At 41.1% G+C, this 24,199-nt stretch overlaps 1 protein-coding gene across 1 annotated transcript; it reads left to right on the top strand.

Moving 5' to 3' along the window:
• Positions 1-729: 729 nt before the first annotated feature.
• LOC143275854 (uncharacterized) lies at positions 730-22,447 on the top strand. The gene is made up of 9 exons (XM_076580144.1): positions 730-846; positions 1,430-1,534; positions 2,286-2,843; positions 7,808-8,007; positions 9,421-9,739; positions 10,848-10,939; positions 12,657-12,749; positions 13,098-13,340; positions 13,587-22,447. The coding sequence occupies exons 2-9, from the start codon at positions 1,459-1,461 to the stop codon at positions 13,641-13,643; spliced, it is 1,638 nt and encodes a 545-aa protein (XP_076436259.1). The 5' UTR covers positions 730-846; positions 1,430-1,458; the 3' UTR covers positions 13,644-22,447.
• The last annotated feature ends 1,752 nt before the right edge of the window (positions 22,448-24,199 follow it).

The following is a 24,199-nucleotide window of genomic DNA, read 5'->3' as shown; positions in this document are numbered from 1 at the left end:
GGTTCCCAAAATTAAAGCGTCAATCTGCTGCTGTCGAAGGTGTACAAAGACGAGCAACAAAATTAGTCCATGAAATAAAGGATTTTTCCTATGGTTAAAGGCTACAATATCTTAAGCTCCCTTCTCTTAAAGCGAGAAGGGTGCGAGGGGGCTTGATACGAGCGTATAAAATATATAATAATGTTGATGACATTGACAAAGCATGTTTCTATATTAATCCAAAAACTAATATTGTCACCTGTAACACTAACAGTACCGACAAAATTCAGAACGGTATTGTAGCACCATTAGAAAAATAATACATTTTTAGTTGCACCTAACATGAATGCCTTTAAAAAGCTTATTGATGACCATGATATCATAAAGAAAACAATGTTTGATGGTCAAAGGTGAGCCTGGGCTTGGGACATAGACACTCTGAGTCTATGGCTTGGGAGTACCTGACCAAAAAAAACAACAAAAAACAAAACGAAAATCGACGGGGCGTATAAAGCCGCAAGGCCACGATGCTTGGCATCGCCCCTAACCTGAACCTGGTAACAGACTAAAGGGTAAAGGAGACAGGAATGAGAGAATATTGGCGGCGCACTGTCGGGTCTTGAGTGAGGAGTTTATGCAGTCTTTAGGCTGTCCGGACAATGTTTTTTCACTGCAACACACAAAACGTGTCACAGAATAAGGGAAATCACTCCTCTCATACACATGCACAGTTTTCTCTCCTGTTATGCACTTGGCGACATCCGTAAAAGGAAGATATCAACAAGTCATCAGTATTTTGTTTTTGTTGTTGAGTTTCGCCCAGCTGATTGTCAAATATCAATCGTCAAGTCAAAATGACAGAATAAGGTCAGTATCATATATGGTTTGGAGGAGTGCTTTCTCAACGTTTATTCCGTAAAGGAGTTTTGACCGCTGTTGCTGGCTCTAAAAAAGTGAATGGATTGTTTACGTCTATGACTTAAAATTAATGCTAGCACTGACCACTCTTAGACAAGTCTGATTAGTGTTTAAAATGTAAAGGCTAGATCTATTTGTATGTTGTTGGTAGGTCTGCTCACTTTTTCTGCGGGTAGCCTATTTGTAAACTGGAATGCATGCTCAAGTTACTGGCATGCTTGTGCTGCAGAATTATTTTTATGGTAATATACTGTATATAATTATATGTAATAGCTAGATCTACAACATGCACATGTATGCATAGCCAAATCCAAGAGAAGGATTTTGGAGTCTACACTGATCATGAATCATACCATGTTTTTTTGTGTGAGTGCATAACTGTAAGTTTAAGTTCCACAAATTAATTACATCCAGAGAAAGATATCACAAACCTTGCTTTGGTTGCAGTCAAACACGGTACCTCTGTGAAATGTTTACCTGTCAGTAGCTTTGATTTCATGAACACAAATGTTGATTTCTGTTTGCATGTCAGTGTTGAGGAGGGACAGTAGAGGAAGGGCTATGGACAGGAACACAGGTGGAGCCAAGCCAAAGACCAGCACGGGGAACAACAGTAACAACAGCAGCAGCAGGCAAAGTGAGGCCGGCAGACACAAGTGATATAGTTGAGTTTGGCTGACACCCTTAAAGTTAAGTTGTTCAGGCCTGAGATTACAGAAGTCAAATTTATAACATTGAAAATAAGTAGGTCAAAAGAAGGGAGTTGGTACATACTAAGGGAGGTCACTAGCCACAACTGCTTAGTTATGATGTATCCATATGAGCGGGTTTGTTCTTAGCACATGACAGGAATCAGACCCCTGCGGGTGTCCACAGCAGCACTTGGTCATGATGAATGTTAGATTAAATGTAATTTTAGGAAGAAAATTGCCTGTGATAATGATTATAAGTGGGCATTTTCATAATGCTTTTCCTTTGGCTGAAAGTTCAATTATATACATCAGCTGTTAATAACTGTTGAGTGAATATTTGAGGGAACTGATATCAGACATAATTTCATTCACTTCTTCTTTTTTTTTTCTTTTGAGATTATGCCCACATTGTGCAAAGGACCACAGAAAATTGAACATGTAACACACACAGAAGCACACTCGCTAGGACAAGTGGACACCTATATGGATACAAGCAAAGTGCATGAATGCATTCTCATTCTTTCACAGACACAGGCATGCACAGGTAACTTTATGTTAACATTACTATTCACATTTACGCTCATTCATATGCACACTAACCTGCACACATGCTTAAATACACAAACACTCTCACCATATTTTTTTCTTTCTTTACTTTTTAAACCTGTTTCTTTTCGTCTCTTATCCTGTTCACAGACAGAACTAATACCTCCAGCACCTCCCAAACAACTGGTGCTCAGACCAGGAACCGATCCCCAAGGCGAGAAAACAACAATGCCGTTCGCTCCAGACCTGGAGGGCTGCCAGGAATCCGAAGCACTGCTGGAAGCAGACAGACATCAACACGACCAGCTGATGAGTCTCGCCGACCATCCATTCCCAACTCTGTCGCCAGAGCAAGAAATTCTTCCTCAAACCAGGCTAAAAATAACTCCACCCCTAAGCCCTTGGTTACTGAACCATCACCGATACAAACAGCAAGCAGAGAAACGAGGAATCCACCCCGACAAAATGCCAGTTCCAATTTTAGTCGACCGGTGCTGCGTCAGAGGAATGGGTCTCTGAGGAATGTGGAGCCCTTGCCATCACTGTTGCCTGAAAGCCCTGTGGGTGATCTCCCCATTGTCCTTCCAGTGCCTGAAATCACCAGCAGTGCAGACGACTCAGAGTCGGACAGTCCCATGACCCCTTCAGAGCCTGCGTCAGTTCTGAGGGAGGTGGCCTCATCACTGGAACAGCTGTCTGCGTTGCGACGTGAGATCTTCCTAATTTTTAATTTGTTGATTGTACTTAGGATTTTGTTTTGTTTATATGATGTAAGGTCTTATTGGTTTTCAATGATAGTACCTAGGATTTTGTTTTGTTTGTATTCTGTGTTGTGATGTGAGGTCTTCTTGAATTTGTTGATAGTACTTATGATTTTGTTTTGTTTTGTTTTGTATTGTCTCAGTAGCTTAAGAAGTAAATATGTCATTGAGGCTAGGAGTGTTGAATATTGATGGCAGTTTCTTCGTATCCGAAGATCACTGGGAAGAAGGTCTAGTCCGGGTGAGGCAAGCCTTCTGGTGGCTGTACAGGCCAATCCTGGATTTGCATTGTCAGGAACAGCTGGCGCACGTGAAGGTTGGCTGGTCGCTGGAGGGGTGAACTTGAGATGATGCCTCCTTTCTCCGCTTGCGTTTTTCCCTTGCTGTCTGTGTCCTTTCCTTTTCAAATTTCCTGACAGCTTTCCTGGTGGAAGTTTTCCAGGCAGATCTGTTTGCTGCCAGTGTCTCCCAGCTGTGGTGGTCAGTTTTGCTACGTGACATCTGCTGCTTCAGTTGGTCCTTGTAGCGTCTGCATGGAGCTCCAACGCTGCGTTTACCTTCACGCAGTTTCCGTAGAAGATGGCCTTTGGCATTCTGGAGTTGTCTATACGCGCTACATGACCTGCCCAGCGCAGCTGTCGAAGCATCAGCATTGACTCGATGTTTGGGAGATCAGCTTTCTCCAGGACTTCGATGTTGGTGGTATAGTCCTGCCAATTGATGCCCATGATGAAACATAGGCATCTCTGGTGGAAACGCTTCAGCAGCTTGATGTGTCTCCTGTAGAGGACCCAAACTTCAGATCCATACAGCAGGGTACTGATGACGACTGCCCTGTAGACCTGGATTTTGGTCGAGAGTCTTAGGGAGTGGTTTTGCCAAACACGTTTCTGGAGACGTCCAAATGAGCTGCTGGATTTGGACAGACGATGGTCCACATCCTTGGAGATTGTGGCATCGTTGGAGATGATGCTTCCAAGGTAAGTGAAATGTTCCACAGCATTCATTTGGTGCCCGTTAATGTAGATCTTGGGTGGTGCGTAGGTGCCATGAAGGGGTGCCTAGTACATGACTTCTGTCTTCTTCAGACTAATGGTGAGGCCAGAAGCCCGGACTGCATCAGCAAAGTGGTTGACGACTAACTGCAGAGATTCCTCAGTATGAGCGAGGAGAGCACAGTCGTCTGTAAACAACAGCTCCAAGATCAGTTCCTCAGTGGTCTTGGTACGCGCAAGGAGACGACGGAGGTTGAAGATGCTGCCATCAGTTCTGAATCTGATGTAGATGCCTTCAATCAGATCTTCCTTGGCTTCCCTCAGCATCAGGCTAAAGAAGATTGCGAAGAGTGTGGGGGCCAGGACGCAGCCTTGCTTGACACCGTTTCCAATGGGGAACGGCTCTGAAAGTTCGCCCCCACACTTCATTTGGCCACACTGATCTTCATGGAGTTGCTTGAGGACTGCAAGAAATTTTGGTGGGCATCCAAGCTTTGTCAGGACCTTCCAGAGCCCATCTTGGCTAACCGTATTGAAGGCCTTGGTCAGGTCAATGAAGGCTGCGCAAAGGCCCATGTTCTGCTTCCTGCACTTCTCCTGCAACTGGCGTAGCACAAAAATCATGTCTGTGGTTCCTCTGTTTGCTGGAAACCCGCACTGGCTCTCGGGGAGATTTTCCTCGGTGATGGTCGGAATCAGCCTGTCCAGTAGGACTCTTGCCAGAATCTTTCCTGCAATTGACAGAAGGGTGATGCCTCTGTAGTTGGAGCAGTCAGATTTCTCGCCCTTGTTTTTGTAGAGGGAGACGATCACTGTATCTCTGAGGTCACCTGGCACTACTCCTTTGTCCCAGCACAGAGTGAAGAGGGATGTCAGCTGTTCTGCGACAATGTCGCCTCCTGCAACGTACACTTCCGCTGGGAGCCCGTCGATGCCAGGGGCTTTGCCACCTTTGAGCTTCTTGATGACGGACTTCACTTCTTCGAATAGCAGGGGGTTGTCCAGGTCATGCTTGACTGTCAGCTGAGGTATCTTCACAATTGAAGAGTCCAGAACTGTACGTTGGTCTCCGAAGAGGTCTTGGTAGTGCTCTGTCCAGCGATGCAAAATGGAGTCTCGATCTGTCAAGAGAGTAGTACCATCTGATGAGCGCAGAGGGGCCTGCACTTGCAGTAATGGGCCATATGCTGCTTGCAAGGCTTTGTATAAGGCTTTTGTGTTGCCCAAGTCAGCATATAACTGAGTCTTCTCAGCCATTTTAAGCCACCAGTTGTTCTGAATCTCCCCGAGTTTAGTTTGTAGAGTGCTGCAAACTGTTCTGTGGGCTGCCTTGGCTGTATTGTCATCTTTACTGGCAGGGAGTCTGGCATGCGAAGCACGCTTTTCTTGTATGAGATTCTGGATTTCCACATCATTCTTGTCAAACCAGTCTCTGTTTTTCCTGGTGGAGAAGCCAGCAACGTCCGCAGCTGAATTTTGAAGGGCAGTCTTTAAGCGCTGCCACTGCTCCTCTGGATCTGACTCCTGGCTTGATGAGACCTCTGCTTTTAGCCTGTCTTCGAGCTCCTTCCTGAACTCCTCTTCCTTGACCAGTAGTTGCTGGACATTTAACTTCTTAGTCGGGGGTCCTCTCCTTCTGATTGCTGGTCTGACTGTGAGCCTGACCTTGGCACAAACTAGCCTGTGATCTGTGTAGCAGTTGGCACTTGGCATGACTCTGGTGTGCAGAACATCCTTAATATCCCTCTGGCGTACCAGGATGTAGTCCAAAAGATGCCAATGTTTGGAATGTGGATGTTTCCAGGTCGTCTTGTATCTGGCCTTCTGGTGAAACAGTGTGTTGGTGACTGACAGGCTGTGCTTGGTGCAGAACTCTAGAAGCAAGCGGCCGTTGTCATTGCAGTTGCCAATGCCATGCTGTCCTATAACTCCTGACCAGATGATATGATCCCTACCAACTCGTGCATTGAAGTCACCCATGATGAGAATCTTATCCTCCTTGTCCAATTTCCTGAGCAGAGAACTAAGTTCACTGTAGAAAGCTTCTTTGGTGACGGCATCTGCTTGGAGGGTAGGGGCCTACACGCTGAACAGAGAGACGAAGCAGTTGCTTGTAAGGGGCAGTCGTAGGGACATCATGCGATCCGAATGTCCCACTGGAAGGCTATGGAGCTTGCTGGCAATAGAGGACTTGATCATGAAGCCTACTCCAGACAGTCTGCGCTCCTCTTTACTTTTGCCTGACCAGTACAGGGTGTAGCCTGCACCCTCCTCTGTGAGGGATCCTTGTTCTGCAAAGCGGATTTTGCTGAGAGCAGGGATGTCAATGTCCAGCTGTGCTAGTTCCCTCGCCACCAGAGCTGATCGTCTCTGTGGTCGGTCGCTGTCGTCCGAGTCTTGCATGGTGCGGATGTTCCAGCACGCTAACTTCAAATTCAAATTGCTTCTTGCTTTTGATTTTGATTTTGATTTTGATTTCTTTTGCTCAGTGTTGTTCTTACCGCTGCAGTGAGATGCCCGTTGGCTGCGGCGAACCAACCAGGTGTGAGTGAGGCAAGCTGTGTTTAGGCCACCTTTTCTAGGCCTGTCTCCATGTGGAGCAAGCAGCGCTATCCCTAGAGAGGGCTGCTTGGTCGATCAGAGTGCTGCCGAATGCTGTTGTTGCCTCAAGTCAACAGACAAGCGACCCAATAGTCTGAGCCGCCTACATGCAGAATTGAGACTGCGACTCCCAGTACCATCTAGTACCTGTCGTTTCGCCTCTCCTCCATCGCTGTAGGTCTTTCTTCCCGCCTGCACTGCGAAGATTTAAAGTGAAGACCAGTGTGCACAAACCAATCCCACTCTTTAGGCCATGCATCCTTCCACAGGGCTCAGCGAGCTAAGATGTCTATGGCGACCACAAGGCTGTAGACAGATTGCCTGTGACAGCTGATGGGCTCTGTCTGCCCAGGTTTTAAAATCAGAAATTTTCCTTCTCTTAGGCAGATTTACAACCAGGGTTGAAGGCTCATCCCGCCCGCCCAGATATACCGCCGGAAACTCGGTCGCGCCATGACATAGCAAACTTAGTGGAAACAGGGGCACCGTGTGAAGGTGTTGCTAAGGTCACAGTAATGTTGGAGAGGCCATTGCAATAACCTTACTGACTAGCAAGCTAGACAGTGGCTACGCGGCGGTCACTACACCTGGGAAGGAGAGGGTTAGTTACTATCACTTCCCTTAGTGAGCGGGACGTCCGGCACCAGACCTCACTACCCCCCGTGGGATATGTTGAATATGTTGAATATTAAGGAATAAATAAATGCAGGTCTAGGAACTTTTTATAAGTAGGTAAACAGTTTTAGGGCACACAAACTCAAGTTGATGATAACAGTACTTCCTAATGAACTATTAAACAACAGAAAGAGAGAATGAGAAGAAAGAGAGTTGTATGGGGGCTAAGCAGAAAAAAAATCTTACTTCTATAGGCCTAATAATACCCTGCTCCCTGATTTTTAAATAAGTTTCACAGTTTCTTATCTTGTTTTTCTTTCTTTCTTCTTGTTGTTCTTTCAGAACAGTAATCATTTAAAAACTTAGACCCAGTTTCAACTATTTCTTAAGTCAGTAGAAATGAAAGTGTAGACATGTACACTGCAGTTTGCTTGGTGCAGCCAGTAAGTACACTGCATTTTGCTTGGTGCAGCCAGTAAATATGCTGCAGTTTGCTTGGTGCAGCCAGTAAGTACACTGCAGTTTGCTTGGTGCAGCCAGTAAGTACACTGCAGTTTGATTGGTGCAGCCAGTAAATATGCTGCAGTTTGCTTGGTGCAGCCAGTAAGTACACTGCAGTTTGATTGGTGCAGCCAGTAAGTACACTGCAGTTTGATTGGTGCAGTCACTAAGTACACTGCAGTTTGATTGGTGTGGACAGCAAACACCAGCCGGCCAATGAGCTCGTCCCGTGATGCGGCGTTGGCGCGGGAGCTGCTGCAGGCAGAGATGGAGATGATGATGCAGAGAGATGAGGAGATGGCCCGCCGCTTGCAGGAAGAATTGAATGACGACAATGATGACGAGGGAGGTGAACCCTCCCCGATGGTTCATCCTCTGGGCATGTTCATGCCTGGTGGGGTGAGTGCAGGTCTTCCTCCTTGCCTCTCTCTGTGTCTGTGGTGTCAGTTGTTCCACTCTGTGGTGTTTATGCTTTCGAGGAGTTGGAATAAGGGAGCAGTAGAGTAGAGCCACTGAAAGGACATTAGTGCAGCAGCTAAGACTTACACCTTGAGGAGTGAAAGCAAGCTGGGTTGCACACAAATGCTTCCCATCATAGTGAATGTATTAGCATGTGAGACGGTGAAAACATGGGCCTTGTGAGACATGGAAACATTAAAAGTTGTGCTACATTGCCAAACCATGCAATGTTGATGTTTGGTTTGCTGTGGATACGTTTGATGCACAGGAGTGGTGCTTTAGTTTTCCACTTCCCCACTGACGTAAAATGATTTTGTGACATTCAGTTTTCATTATTTTCACCATCTGTGTTGTGTAGCAATGAATTAGTAATAGATATGTGAAACTGATAAGCCTAGTACTAACTGAAATAATGAAAGTAATGAGAAAAACTACTAATTACTGTAAATTAAAGAAGTGAAACTTTGGCACAAAATTTGTATATGAGTATTAGTGCAAATTTCATACAAATGGCATGCTGGTGGATGTGTGATTGGACCAAGTGATGTTGATCTATACTACAACTGGAAGTAAGTGTGAACACTTCAGCATGCCTTTGACTGTGCAATTTGTTTTAAAGAATGCCTGATAGTGATATGGAGATTGTTTAGATAGGCATCAATACTATCTCCCTGTCACTGGGTAGTTTCGGCACTATGCAGCACATCATTCAGATCTAAACTTTCCCATCATTTCAATTCACCATTTTCACAAATGATAATAGATTATGCAAGAAATCAGGCTGACATCATTGTACTCATCAAACTGACTTTTGATAATCCCATTGTGTTAATCATTTAAATGTCAGCACCAGGTCAGTTAGCTCAGTGCATGATATCATGTATGATGGTCAGTCACTGTCAAAGTGTTTGTTTCTCTCTCTGTCTCTTTGTCTGTCTGTCTGTCTGTCAGTCTCTCTGTGCATCTGTCAGTTTCTCTCCCTCTATCACTATCTCTGCGATTTTGAATGCAAGCACTGCGTTTCCAATAAAGAATTTCTCTTGAGATGACCTAATAGTAATGTCATTAAAGTTGGAAAATTTCATGGGTGATTGATGACTTTGAAAGCTGACAACAAGAAGAGTAGACCATTGTGTTCAGGTGGGATGGATGACATGAGAATAAAACACATGCACACTGGTGTGGTGTATAGACATCTACTCCAAAGATGGAATGTGACTACCTCAAAGGTGGGATTCACAACAGTCACACAGGCAGAATCCCACCAGTGGTGAACCTCAGACTTTTAGCTGAGGAACAAAGAGATAGATATTTTTTCAGTTCTCCTTCATCCCCATTTTTTAAAATTCCCAGTTGCAGGCGAGAGGGCGTCACTTCCCTTCGGTCCCAGGGCGGATGGAAGGGGGCCGCGGAGGGGCAAGGGCGGCGGAGCACAGAGGGCCCAGGATCCTGCGACTGTTCCGTGGGCCAGACGGCACCATGCGCATGGGGGTGCAGCTGCCGGGGGCGGGCAGGGGAGGGGGGCACCTGCGCCTGTTGATGAGAGCGGGGGCAGGAGGGGGGCGGCGGGGGGCCAGAGGTGCCAGGGTCACAGAGCCGGGAGCTGGTGATGGCTCTGGCTCTGCCTCTGGCTCTAGTGTGGAGCCGGAACCCAGTTCATTGGAGGACGGTGGTGAGTTCTGGGGTCATTTGGTGGTGATGGAACGGTTTGGTAATGATAGTGATAATAATGAATATTGCAATAATACATCCAGCCAGCGCCCGATACGATCCAGTTGAATCTAACCATAACATAAAAGCATATTAGCTCTCAGTTGATAAAGAAACACCCTGGCATCCTTGGCAAACAGGGAGTATATACAAAACTTTTATACAAATACAAATGTTTTATTGATCAGAATTGTGGCCCAGATCAGTCAGTGGAGGATGCATTGATACAGTTGCTCACAGCGGGTTCCAGACATGTAAACTGTTATGCCAATAAAAAAATTATATATTTTGAAAAAGTGGAATCAGACATAAGTAATTTTAAAGCATACAAGCTAAACCATTAGAGTATAATTATGTGTGTCATGGAAAGGTGGGTTGCATGGTGGTTGGTTCTGTTTGTTTTTTAAACTCTGTTGTGGATCGTTTGTCTTAACTGGATGTTTTTTGTGTTGTGGGAAGTTTTGTTGTTGTTTTTTGTTTTGTTTTTGTTTTAACTCACATTTGTAAACAAATATCTCAAAATTCACCTTGATTTGGCTGTCCATATTTGTTTATGTCTGTGTATGTGTGAGTGTACTGCAGCATTGATGCTTGTGTGTGTGTGTGTGTGTGTGTGTGTGTGTGTGTTTACTGTGACATGGATGTGGATGTGTATGTGTGTGTGTGTACTGTGACATCAGTGCTGAAGGGGTTATTAAAAAAAAAAAGAAGAAAAGTAAGGAAAGACAAATATATGGTCATCTGTTTTGGATTGCTTTCTTTTATTGGAGCGGGGGAGGGTGGACACACACACACACACACACACACACACACACACACACACACATGCAGCATGATCCAAGCTGACCTAAACGTTTAACTTTTTGATTTTTTAGTACAACTTTTGTCATGTTCATATGTGCATTGGTTCAGCTGTGGCTGAGAGACTGTGCTGTGAGTGATGAGCCTTTGGATGCACACACAATTTCAGGAGGGATTGATAAAGATGTATTGTGTTGACAGAGGGCAGCAGTTTGGGTGTGCATAGTTTCCACATGGATTACTAAAGATGCATTGTCTTGCCTTTGCAGAGGGCAGCAGTTTACCTGCTGGTGAATTTGATCCTGAAGAGAGACTCCTGGCTGATGACTCTGAGGCTCCTGATGACTTTCTGTCCATGATGGTGTGTACTGTATTCTGTATTGTGATGTACTACTTCCTGTCACAACAAACTTCTCTGTGTGATATGTGGACTGCTCTCTCAGGAGTTAGCGCGTCTCTACAGTGCAGCGCCACTCTTTTTATTTTCTGTGTGCAAGTGTATTTGTTTTAAGATCTGAGTGGATTTCACAACATGATTTTGCCAGGGACAGTCTTTTAGTTGCTGTGGGTTACTTTTATATGTACTGAGTGCGTGCTGCACAGGAGACCTCGTTTTTTTGTTTCATCTAAATGACTGCGTCCAAATCACCTTTCATAGTTTCAAGGTCTAGAGGAAGGAGGAACTGGCAAGGGTGGATTCAATCTTGCACCCTCAGATTCTCTCGCTGCTTAAGTGGATGCTTTACCAGGAGAGGTAGCATAGTGGTAATGTGACCGCCTTTGAAGTGAGAGAATCTGAGTGTGCAGGTTTGAATCCCACTTTGCTGAATTTGCTCCTCTATCAGACCTTGATTGGTGGTCTGGACAAGAGGCATTCAAATAAAGCGATAAACTGAGGTCCAGTGTGTAGCTCACATAAAAGAACCCACAGCAACAAGACTTAAGAGAGTTGTCCCTGGCAAAATTTCTTTGTAAAATCCACTCTAATGTACATTGTGTGTGTGTGTGTGTGTGTGTGTGTGAAGCCTGACTGAATGTTGCAAGAAATGAATGATGAGCACCCAACTGCAGTTCTCAGTCAGCTCTGCCCAGGTAGGCAGACTGTTTTGCAAATAACTCCATGTTTGTAAAGTGCTTAGAGTTGGGTCTCTGCCATATAGGTATCCATATCAATCAATCAGTCATTATTTTCTGTCTGCCATATAGGTATCCATACCAATCAATCAGTCATTATTTTCTGTCTGCCATATAGGTATCCATACCAATCAATCAGTCATTATTTTATGTCTGCCATGTAGGTATCCATACCAATCAATCAGTCATTATTTTCTGTCTGCCATGTAGGTATCCATACCAATCAATCAGTCATTATTTTCTGTCTGCCATGTAGGTATCCATACCAATCAATCAGTCATTATTTTCTGTCTGCCATGTAGGTATCCATACCAATCAATCAGTCATTATTTTCTGTCTGCCATGTAGGTATCCATACCAATCAATCAGTCATTATTTTATGTCTGCCATGTAGGTATCCATACCAATCAATCAGTCATTATTTTCTGTCTGCCATGTAGGTATCCATACCAATCAATCAGTCATTATTTTCTGTCTGCCATGTAGGTATCCATACCAATCAATCAGTCATTATTTTCTGTCTGCCATGTAGGTATCCATACCAATCAATCAGTCATTATTTTCTGTCTGTCATGTAGGTATCCATACCAATCAATCAGTCATTATTTTCTGTCTGCCATATAGGTATCCATACCAATCAATCAGTCATTATTTTCTGTCTGCCATGTAGGTATCCATACCAATCAATCAGTCATTATTTTCTGTCTGCCATATAGGTATCCATACCAATCAATCAGTCATTATTTTATGTCTGCCATGTAGGTATCCATACCAATCAATCAGTCATTATTTTCTGTCTGCCATATAGGTATCCATACCAATCAATCAGTCATTATTTTCTGTCTGCCATATAGGTATCCATACCAATCAATCAGTCATTATTTTCTGTCTGCCATATAGGTATCCATATCAGTCAGTCAGTCAGTGCGTTGTGTTTCTTTCAGCATGACCCATCACTGATGCTGCTGATGCTGCTGCTCAGGGCACCAGATACACTGAATCACAACGAAGCTGGGGTGGATCTGGATGATTATGATGTAATACATTTTGTGTGTTTGTGTGTGTATTGTGTGTGTGTGTGAATTGTATTTGTTTTTTTTGTTACCTGTGTGTGTAGTATGAATATGTTTGTGTGGGTTGTCAATGATTATTTCATGTGTGAATATGTTTGCATACACACACATCGATTGATATCATTGCCAGGGATTATGAGAACTTACGGACATTCACACGCATGGACACACACACCATTTGACACCACTATGTTTCCTGCCCAGGATTATGAGAACTGGCAGACATTCACATGCACAGACTCACACACCAATTGAGGCGGACATTCACAAGCATAGACACACACCAGTTGACACCATGATGTTTTCCACCAGGGATTATGGGAGCTGGCGGAGAGGCTGGGAGAAGTGAGACGGCGTGGAATCACAGAAGATCAGATCCGTCGTCTACCGACCCACAAGTTCAGAGGTCAAGGCTGTGAAGCCTCGATGATGGCATCATCAGCGGGGAAGGCGCAGTGCCAGATCTGTCTGGTGGAGTTTGAGAATGGGGACTGCCTGCGATCCATCCCCTGCAAACATGACTTCCACAAAGACTGCATTGACGAGTGGCTCAAGGTTGGTTGGTTCATCATTGTGTGTGTGTGTGTGTGTGTGTGTGTGTGTGTTGTATGTATTTGTTGGTGGTGGAGTTTGTGTATTTGGTATTGATTTGTCATGCTTGCATTTCATTTCTTTTTGATTGTTTGTCAGCTCCTGTTATGATTATGATTGTATTATTTTAACACACTTGCATTTCATTTCTTTTTGTTTGTTTGTCTATTCCTGTTATGATTATAGTGGTTGCTTTGTTTCTGTTCTCAGAGAAACGCCACCTGCCCTATCTGTCGACAGGGGGTTAAACCCAGCACCACTGCGTGAACTCTGATGAGAATCTGACAGAACAGTGAAAAAAATGACAATAATGATTTAATTTATATAGCACCTTCCCATATAAAACCTGCTCAACTGTGCTGTACAGTGTAAAAATTGATGTGATAAACATGTGTTTAAACACTGAAATGGCGTTTTCCATACATAACCACACGCAGACATCCAACCAAACACTAACAGTAATTTATGTACTTACACACACACAAAAACATCACACGCCACATCATGCTCAACATAATGTCAAACTTCACAACATCTAGATGATGCAGTCTCATGTCCCCATGTTTAACAAGATGCTTCTCTTCAGACTGAGCTTGATCACCACTGTGGAAAAAAGGGTTTCTTACTGTCTGTTTCTGTTTTCAGAGATTGAACTAAAGTTGTCTTTGTGGGTCTCTGATTCAGAGATAGGAGTATGGCTGGAACAGTGGGGTTTCCTGATATATATATATATATATATCTTTATAGTTTTTTTTAATACTTATTTATTTGTTTATTTATTTTTGACTAGTGCTTTGATGGTTACCTGATAGACGTTAGACACACCAGTGTGATGGGACCATCACTGGAGGGACAGCACTGATGTTTGTTTCTGATGCCTGATTGACAAGTGACAGATCACTGGCTTTGGAAAGGGCACCACATGAGGCTGTTCTTGTTATGATGGCTCTGTGATTAGTCAGTTGGATTGTAGGATGTTTTTTTACATTACAGACTTTGTTATTGCTGTGATGGGTATGTGGTGGGAATCTGGAGTGTTGTTTGTACATTACAGACTGTGTTATTGCTGTAATGGGTATGTGTTGGGAATCTGGACTGTCGTTTGTACATTACTGACTGTGTTATTGCTGTAATGGGTATGTGTTGGGAATCTGGACTGTTGTTTGTACATTACTGACTGTGTTATTGCTGTAATGGGTACGTGTTGGGAATCTGGACTGTTGTTTGCACATTACAGACTGTGTTATTGCTGTAATGCATCTGTGATGAAAAAACTGGATTGCTGTTTGCAAATTAAAGGCTATTGTGACTGTAGTAGATCTGTGATGAAAAATAAAGGAAAAGGACTGCAGTTTGAGCATTACAGTCTGTCATTCACGTAATAGATATGTGATGAGAAAACTGGATAGCTGTTTGTTCTTTATAAACTCTAATATTGCAGTAATGGATCTGGGTTGTCATTTTCACATTACAGACTCTGTTATTGCAGTAACAGATATGTAATGAGAAAACTGGATTGCGGTTTGTACTTTAAAGACTGTCATTTCTGTAATGGATCTGTGATGAGAAAACTGGATCACTGTTTGTACATTTTGGACTGAGTTATTCACATAATAGATATGTGGTGAGAAAACTGGATAACCATCTGTGCATTACAGACTATAGTAAGTCTGTGATGAGAAAGTTGGATTATCTTTTGCACGCCAACACTTGAAATGAGGTTAAGTTGCCATCAAAAGAGGGTGCTAGCTAGCAGGACAAAGGGGAGGTTACCTACTTCCGGGAGGTTATCGGCCGTAGTTGCTTTCATTTTCTCCGCATAGGCGGATAGTAGTTTGCACAGGACAGGAATGTCAGACCCCTGCCGGAGTCTGCACTAGTTGGGTCGCGGTAAGTATGTTATTTAAACGTAATTTTAGATAGAAAATTTCCTTTAAGTTTGTTTCAGTCATTGAACTGTCAGTGTGAGTGAATTGCATGTTCACTGGTTGGTCTGTAGCTGTTGAAGTGTTACTGTGATAAAGTAACTGTTGAGGGATGAAGACGGTTTTTTGTATTTCTTTCTTTAATTTAACGTCTTTTCACTTTGAGTGATATTAGACGTGTGATGTGTGTGTGTGTGTGTGTGTATGTGTGTGGGAGGTGGGGTTGGGATGGAGTTTTGAGGGGGATATACAGAGAAAGGATAAACTATAACAACAGAATCAGCAATTCATAAGCATCTGTGAAACAGCAATTATCAACATGAAAGTAAAATTAAGTATCAGTAGGTCGCATCACAGAAACAGTCCTATTGGACTATGTAACAGGGATTCAGCAAATTTGGTTAATAGTAATTGATTGGACATTTTTTTTAATGTTTTGTTCTGAAAATTTTGTAACCTTACATGTGTTTGGAAGTAACCTGACAATTCTTTGACACTGAACAAAATATGATTTTGTGTGATCTGTTTACCACAGACACAATAAACGTTTTTGCTAAACTTTGTCTTGAAAGCATTCAGTCTTATATGAGACACCAGAGAGATTACCAGTCTGTGATAATATGATGGACAGTCTATCATTTTTTGTTGTGTAATTTCAGTGGTAAACCCCTTTTCCTTTGGGTAAGAAATTCTGTCAACTGCACTAGCTTGGCATCTGCTCCATATTGAAGACTCGAGCAGTCTGCAACATTCTGAAACTGATTGTTGTGTAGGAATTTCAACAGTATTCTCTATTCTTTGTGCTCCCCTTTTTGCTGCTCTGTCGGCCATTTCATTTCCTTTGATGCTATGAGAGGGGGTTTCTTGTCTCTGTTCAGTGTGATGTGTGATGTGGTGGCTGAAACACATCTCTGATGGAATATATAGTTGTCTTAGTAAAGTGTTAATACTGTCCTTGATGTCAGGAATGATAACCAGAAAAATGTTGTTTCACCTCGGGCCATGTGTTGAGAATAAAATATTTTAAATATTGAAGAGATGTCTTATAATGCTCATGGCTGTTCTGTTGTTGGAGTTACATGCATCCTGAAAGTTTTTGTTGGTAATGTATGGAATGGTTTGAGAATGTTGACAGGCGCCATAGCTGAGCGGCTAGAGCATGTAACTTTCTGACTGAGAGTCCTGGGTTCAATTCTGGTATCGGTGGGAATAGACCTTTATATATATATATATATATATATATATATATATATATATATATATTTCTCTCTCTCTCTCTCTCAAATCAACATATGTGCAGACCTGCTTGTGCTTTAATCCACTTCATGTATATACTGGCAGGAGAAAAAATGCGCATGTTAAAGATCCTTTGATGCATGTCAGTGTTTCATGGGTTATGGAAGCATGAACATACCCAGCATGGACATGTACTGTGAAATGTATCTTTGTGTTTCTGCTCTATTTCATGATATTATGTAAGCAGATGAGCAGAAGCATTTCCATGAAAATTATTTGTTTCTGGAAATTCTTTTGCTTCAGTGATTTGGTGTGTGTGTGTGTGTATGTGTGTGTGTGTGTGTGTGTGTGTGTGTGTGTGTGTGTGTGATGTATTGTCAGTGCACTTGTTTGTGCCCAAGTTCTGAAATTCCAGTTTTCAGCATGTTTTATTATGTTATATTACTTATCTGACTGTGTGTTTGTGTGGATGCACATGTGGACTCTCATGCATGGTTTTATGTGTGTGCTTAAAAAAGCCAGAAGCTTGTGAGTCAACAGCTCCAGCTGATTAACCCATTTCATCCCAAATATTATTAAGTACTCCAGGCCAAGCAGTGAAGGCTGGAAGAGGGTAAAGTCAGGAAAACAATCATTAAAATTTTGTTTCTGAATGGATTGTCGTAAAATTTGGTGTGCTTGTTGTAAAGTGATTTCTGGAGTATTTATGAAATTGTAAAGTGAATAAATCTGGTTAGTTTGCACCATGACAAACAAAACAAACACAAAAGAACTTAAAGTAGGGTTCCTGGCATGAGTTCCTTTCTGCAGTCTTTGTGAGTACGCATTCACATCATGACAGGCACAAGGTGCGGGATGAAATGTGTTAACTTTTTCACTGCCATAGGCAACTTTAGTTGACTAGACAGTGCACCACCATAGGCAACTTTTTTTGACATTGAAGGGTCAAGTTGACAAGACACATTGTAACAAACCTTAACTTGCTGCAGCCAGTTTCCCGCTAATAGAACAATGACTAACCTTTGCTCCCTGACTGAGTTTGAAGTGAACAAGTCTCTTGTTTTCTTTTGACATGAACCGAAGCCTGTGACTGAAAGCATCATGTCTAAAATATTTGGTGCTGGGGAGTTATTTTCATTCAGAAACTTGGCGGTGAAAAAAGTTTTAAAAAAGTTGTGTTTTTCTGCGCAGGTCTGCAAGACATTGGTGGAAGAAAATTGTCTTGCGTAACCAGTTGCTTTATGCCCTCTGGCATGTAGGGCAACAACAAAGAACTGCCACTTTTGTTTGTTGTGGGCCAGTCCCTGATTGGTATCTCAGGTGTGCTTCAGGGTCTTGAGTTCTTTGAATGTCCTGCGCCAGGTGTTCTTTGGCCAACCTTTTGGTGTCTAGTGAAAGACTGTCCAGGAGAGAAAATTGTGCCAGTTCCTATTAGATTTGTTTCTTTGTTTTCCTATGGCTTATGATGTTCATGTATGCGCATGCATGTGCACATCTGTATGTTTGTGGTGGATGTATGTGTGTACATGAGTGTTTGTGTTTGAGAGTTGTTATTTCTGATGTTCAAATTTTCTGTTTTTTTTTATACATTTAAAAAAAAAAAAGAATTTAGTTAGTTGTTGGAGTTAGTGACTCAGTCATTCAGTCAGTTACTTGTTTTTTTAATGGTGTGTTTTCTTGTATTTCTTTCTTTTCTTCCTTTGATGGTTGTTTTGTTGCCTTTTTCTCTGTTGATGAATAGTCGTGTGTTGCACACAGTATTTTTTGGTTGTTAGGTTGGTTTTTGTGTGTGTGTGTTTTTTTGTTTGCTTTTTTTCAACTGCAGCTTATGATTTGTTACAGCATTCGTTACAGCAGGCATGCTTATTTCAACCCTTTTACTTTGTTGTTGTCGTTGCTGCTTTCACGATTGAATGATTTTTGTATTTCTTCCTTTTTTTTTTCCTTTGTTGGTTGCTTTGTTGTTTCTGTCTCTGTTGATGAACAGTCATGTGTTGCAGTCAGTACTTTTGTTGTTGGGATTTCTTTGCTACTGAATTTTCTGATTTGTTACTCCAAGCAGGCATATTTCAACCATTTTACGGTTTGTTTGTCTTGCTATGATTTTTTTTTTCTCTTCTTTTTGTTGTAATTGTTACATTCTACTGAAAGTGATCACATGTTTTGAACTTTGACCTGCTTTGGACTTAGGTTCAGATTCAAATGGTCAAGGACACCAAATCAGTATCAGTGTTTTTGTCTCAAACAGCTTTGTGATTGATATTAATTTGTAACTTGATTTATAGATTGACGTTGTTGAAAACAGATTTATAGATGTTGATTGTTCAACATTTTTTCGATCATCACGACCTTTCCAGTAACCTTGACCTTTGTTTGACAGGAAGGGGACTCACCTTTATGTCACGTAAAAGCAAGAGAAGCCTTACTGACTGTATTTCCTTTGTGTAAAATGGCTATTTTGTTTCATTCAGCATCTGAGACACACCAAGGCATTCAGAACAAGGTGCAAGACAAGAGTTAAAACTTAAATGTTGTCAGTGGAGGTGAATTCTTCACAGATGTCAGTAAACACCAAGGTATTCAGAACGTGATGCACTGAAAGAGTTAAAACATGTCATTGGAGATGAATTCTTCAGATGTCAGTGACATAACTCTGGTATGACCTTGAATGATACTCAGGGGTGTAGGGGATGATTATGTCTGTATGAATTATATTTATTCACATCAAATTAAAAGACAAATAAAGAAAACAAAATTGGTATGGCATATTATGTTTGTGTATTTGGTTTGCTAGGTTTTTTGGTGTTAGATATTGTTTAAAAAAAAAAAATGTATCATTTAATTGGTTTGTTTGATTCATTTCTTGATCTCTGTGATTATCTTGTATGCTTTTTCTGTTTTGTCATTGTTGGTTCCTTCTTTCTTTAAAAGATTTTTGCATGGAATCATTGTGGAGTTGGATGGTGTCAGTTCCTACACTGTTTGCTTTCTCCAGCTGGGGGTTATTTTGAGCATAGAAAAACCCCATTTTTTTTCTATCGCTTTCTTTGTTCTGGCTTTTTCCTGTTCTTTCTGTGGTCTCTTCCTTTCCTATTTTCTGCCTTGTTCGCCCATTCTTTTTTTTTTTTTTTCTCAAAAAAGCTTTGAATATTTTTGGGGTCTTTCCTGGGACTTGATAATTGGGTATGCTCACTTTGTTGTATGCTTTTTTTGTGACCTGGCCATGTGAGGTGCCCCTTGGCAGTTTTGGTTTCATAGGCCTGTTATTGTTATGTGTAATTTTGGTTTCCTAGGCCTGTTATTGTTATGTGTAATTTTGGTTTCCTAGGCCTGTTATTGTTATATGTAATTTTGGTTTCCTAGGCCTGTTATTGTTATGTGTAATTTTGGTTTCCTAGGCCTGTTATTGTTATATGTAATTTTGGTTTCCTAGGCCTGTTATTGTTATATGTAATTTTGGTTTCCTAGGCCTGTTATTGTTATGTGTAATTTTGGTTTCCTAGGCCTGTTATTGTTATATGTAATTTTGATTCATGTATAGCTAGGTTTGTATTCAGATCAGTTTTTTTGTGGGTTTTTTTTTCATCATTTGTTGAAAAGTTGATAAGAGTGGTCAACGTTGGAGACATGTTCTAGGTTTATGTGCATGAATATGAATCAGATTGTGTTTCCCCTGCTGGGGGTCTTTAGTATAAAAAGCATCCCCGTCTTCCGGAAATCCTGTGCTATAAATTTCCTCTTTTCTATTGCTCTCTTTCCTTTTTTCTTCCCTCGCTGTTGTCCCCTTTTTCTGCCTTCCCATTCCATTCCCCTTTCTTTTTTCAAGCAAGCCTTGACACTTTTTTTTTCTTTTCCACAGTTTATGATGTACAAACTGTGCTGTTTTGCTCTGGTGACTGGGTAGTGAAATGGTAAATACTGGGATGGGTACTAGCCTTGAAGTATTGTGTTTCCATTTCTATGATTTTTAAAATCTGGGGATGATAGATAAAGCGGAAGGGCTGACATCCTCAGCACAGCCTTGTCTTAATTGCCCAAAGGAGATTTATGGTTAAGATAATGTGTCATGAACTGTGTTTTGTGGATTTGTCTCGGTGATTTTTGTACTTGTGTTGTTGTTGTGTTTTTTTGTTTGTTTTTGTATGTAGATGTGACAGTTTTATGTTGACACAGTTGAGTTTGTGTACAGTTTGACAGTCCTGATATGGCCTTATGCAGTCGGCTGGACTATAAGCAACAATAAACAGTCAGATTCTATGGGATCAATATCTACAGTTTTAAAGCTCTGATGTGGCCCAGTAAAGTCACCTGGGCTGTAAGGAGCAAAGAAAGAAAGGAGCTTGTTTTCATTTTTTATGTTATTTGAAAATTTTACTATGCCTCATTTGTACCATGTCTAACTGTAAGTATCAACATATATTTATATTTACGTAAATGTATGTATACATGCGAGAGAAAATGTGTGTATACCTGTGTGTGAATGTGTATTAAAAAGGTTGAACATTATGTGCATGAGTGCGTTCAAGTGTGCTTTTGTTTATTCTGTGCCTGAACCATTTTCAAGGTGATTTTTTAAAACAAAATCCCATTTCTATTTACTTTCCAGCATTTTTGCTGACATTTGATTCCCTTGCTTACTTTATTTTTCTGACCTGTGATTTATATATTTGTGTATCAAATATGCTTGATTACCTGTGTGTGTGTGTGTGTGTATGTGTACATTTTATTGCCTCTGTGTGTGAGTGCATTAACTTTCCTCTGTGTGCATGTATGTGCATGTGAGCACATACATTCAATTGTGTGTGTGTGTGTGTGTGTGTGTGTGTGTGTGTGTGTAAAATAAAATGTCTGCATGCATTTTATTGCTTTATGTGTGCATATATTTGTGTGTGTGTTTGTGTTTTTAATTCTCTGTGTGTGTGTTTGCATTTAATTTTCTCTGTGTGTACTGGTATTTGCATTATGTTGCTTCTGTCAATCTGTGTGTGTGTGTGTGTGTGTGTGTGTGTGTGTGTGTGCAAGTGTGTGTGTATGTGTGTGTGTTTGGGTGTGTTTGACTGAGAACGTAACAACATGAGTTTGATAAAACATGAACTGTTTTGGAAGTAGTGATGGGCTTTTGATCTAATTTGAGACTGATACTAGTGATAGTTTTACCTAACATTTGAAGTGTCTGTGATGACAAAACTGCTATTTGTGATTTGTTAATCAACCAATTATAGGATGCTGGCCAGTTTGCTCAAACCTCTGAAATTCATGACAAGTTTTGATTTTTGATTGTACTACTGAGATATTAAAAACAAGTGCTAAGAGGTTTTTTTTCCCCCATGTTTTACAGGTAAATACTAAATATTTTTGTTGTCATATTAAAAAAATTCTGCACAGGAGGATGTTTTGGTAAAGGTAGAAAATAGTGTAAATACTTTCAACCTCAGATAGTTATGTTTTGCTGTGATGTTCTTTCTCCTTGCTTGCTTATTTCATTTTGTTTTGCTTCAATTGCAAAGGGCTATCTTCGACAGGGACCAGTACAATTGTGTGAGAGAGAGAGAGATAGAGAGAGAGAGAGAGAATGTGTTTCAAAATCTTAAGAAAATTACTAATGATTTGAAGAACAGTCATTCTGAAAGTATTAGAAATATAAAGAAATGAAAAGGAGAGAAATCAGTAACCCACTGCCAGTTCATTATTTTCTTGTGATTTTGAGTAGAACAAAAGTAATGATTCATGAACAATTAATAATAATTATAATAATAATAATGGATACTTATATAGCACACTATCCACAGATTTGCTCTAGGTGCTTTACAAAAACACTTACGTTTACACAACACATTGCATCAATGTTACATACGCAATGACTAACACACACACACACACACACACACACACACACACACACACACACTCTGCATACATTCATTTTAACATACATATGTACCTAACAATTGCAGCAACTGATTCTAACGAACACTGGGCTGCTGCCCAAAAAATAACTTCGTCATCACACACTTGAAGTGTGGGTATTTTTCCATATCCTCAGGTAATGTTGACAAGTTTTCCTGAGATGACAAGTTCAGCCCTTGAGATTTGTCCCAGATTCTACAGCCTTTCATGCCTTGCTGTTATGGTGGCCATTTCCAAATCGACAAATGATATGTCATTTTGATGCTTTACTGTTTAGTTTCTTTATGATTATTATTGATACTCATACAGTGCCTATCTTTGGTCAGAGACCAAGCACTTTGCAAACAGAATCATTTGTACAACAGGCTTCTTACCTGGGTAGAGCCGATTGACAGTTGTGTTAGAGCACTCATCATTTGTTTCCTCTATTTTAGTGGATTTTTCTTCAGTTATTCCATGGACAGCTCCTTTGTTGACATGAGATCTTTAAAATGTGCTAAGTACTTGTTGCACATGGTACCTTGGTTTATCATCTCTTCTGCATGCCAAGTGCCCAGACAACCACTCAAGGTCTAGTAGAGAGGAAGAGTATTCTGGCAACTGTGGGATTTGATCTTGTATCAAGAGATTCTCTTGCTTCCTAGGTGGATGTGTTACCACAAGGCCACCACTCCATTCAAAAAAATTTTTTAGACTAATACTTTTATTTTCAATCAATGTGCAAGCTGAAGGGAAGCAGTCAGCAAGTATTGAGCGACATCCTGTGTCCTTTGAAGGGGGAAATGTTAGCATGTTTATTTTCTGTGTAATATGTCAATGCTTCTAGCCTTGTTTGGACCCTGTTTAGCCTGGGTCTGTTTTCATTCTATTTTTTTTTCTTTCCTTTTTTTTCTGTTGATCTGGGTTTTTTTTAAACAAGTAAAGGAATGATGTTTTGCTTTACAAGTGTCAATATTTTGCTTTGTCAGCGTAACGTATATGTTTAATAGGTTATGTTAGGCTTAATAGGTTTCAGTTAGAAAATATTTAGTTATTGTTTTGTTTCCATTGGGGGTAGAAAAAAGAAGATTTTTTACACACCTTTTTTGTGGTAGTGTGCCAGATTAATGTGTGTACATTTTGCTTATTGGGTATTTGATTTAATAAATTTGGTATTTATTACAGTTGTGCTTAAATCTTGTTTGATGGCAGCTGAGGAAGCCAGTAAATCTGTGATGAAAGTTATTCTGTCATAGTGCATATGTAATGTGTGTGTGTGTGTGTGTGTGTGTGTGTGTGTGTGTGTGTGCCTTCACTCTTTCTTTCCTTTCTTTTGATGAGGTCATCAGTGACATCAACATGACCATGTGTATCACTGTCATAGCAGCCAGTGGGTTGTTGATGAACTTTATGACACATGATACAGAAACAAGAGCTGAAGAAATGCCTTATTCCCCAAATTAGAATACCACTGCAAAATAGTGCACAAAGTGGCAGTTGCCAGAGCAGCCAGAAAGCCACTTGGAGTACCATTTGCTATACTTGAAATTTTCTTTTCAATCACAAAACTATTGAATGACAACACATACCCATCTGCCTAAACTGTACTATGTTGGTGCGAGCTTCCACACACACACACACACACACACAAAAACATAAGCCCAAACGTACATGTGCAGACATTCACACACACTTACACAGTGTTCATGGGGCATTTTCGCCTAAAATAATGATTGTGGATAGACGTAAACAAAAGAATGAAGGATCACACACACA

Source organism: Babylonia areolata, chromosome 31 (genome assembly GCF_041734735.1).
Source record: "Babylonia areolata isolate BAREFJ2019XMU chromosome 31, ASM4173473v1, whole genome shotgun sequence".
Classification (NCBI taxonomy): domain Eukaryota; kingdom Metazoa; phylum Mollusca; class Gastropoda; order Neogastropoda; family Buccinidae; genus Babylonia; species Babylonia areolata.
Note: the sequence above shows the minus strand (reverse complement) of the source record. Positions and strands in the feature narration are given on the sequence as shown.

Coding starts and splice junctions, on each gene's coding strand:
- LOC143275854 (XM_076580144.1), top strand. CDS start 1,459: ATGGACAGGAACACAGGTGGAGCCAAGCCAAAGACCAGCACGGGGAAC. Junction 1,535..2,285: donor CAACAGCAGCAGCAGGCAAA/GTGAGGCCGGCA, acceptor TCCTGTTCACAG/ACAGAACTAATACCTCCAGC. Junction 13,341..13,586: donor GCATTGACGAGTGGCTCAAG/GTTGGTTGGTTC, acceptor TTCTGTTCTCAG/AGAAACGCCACCTGCCCTAT.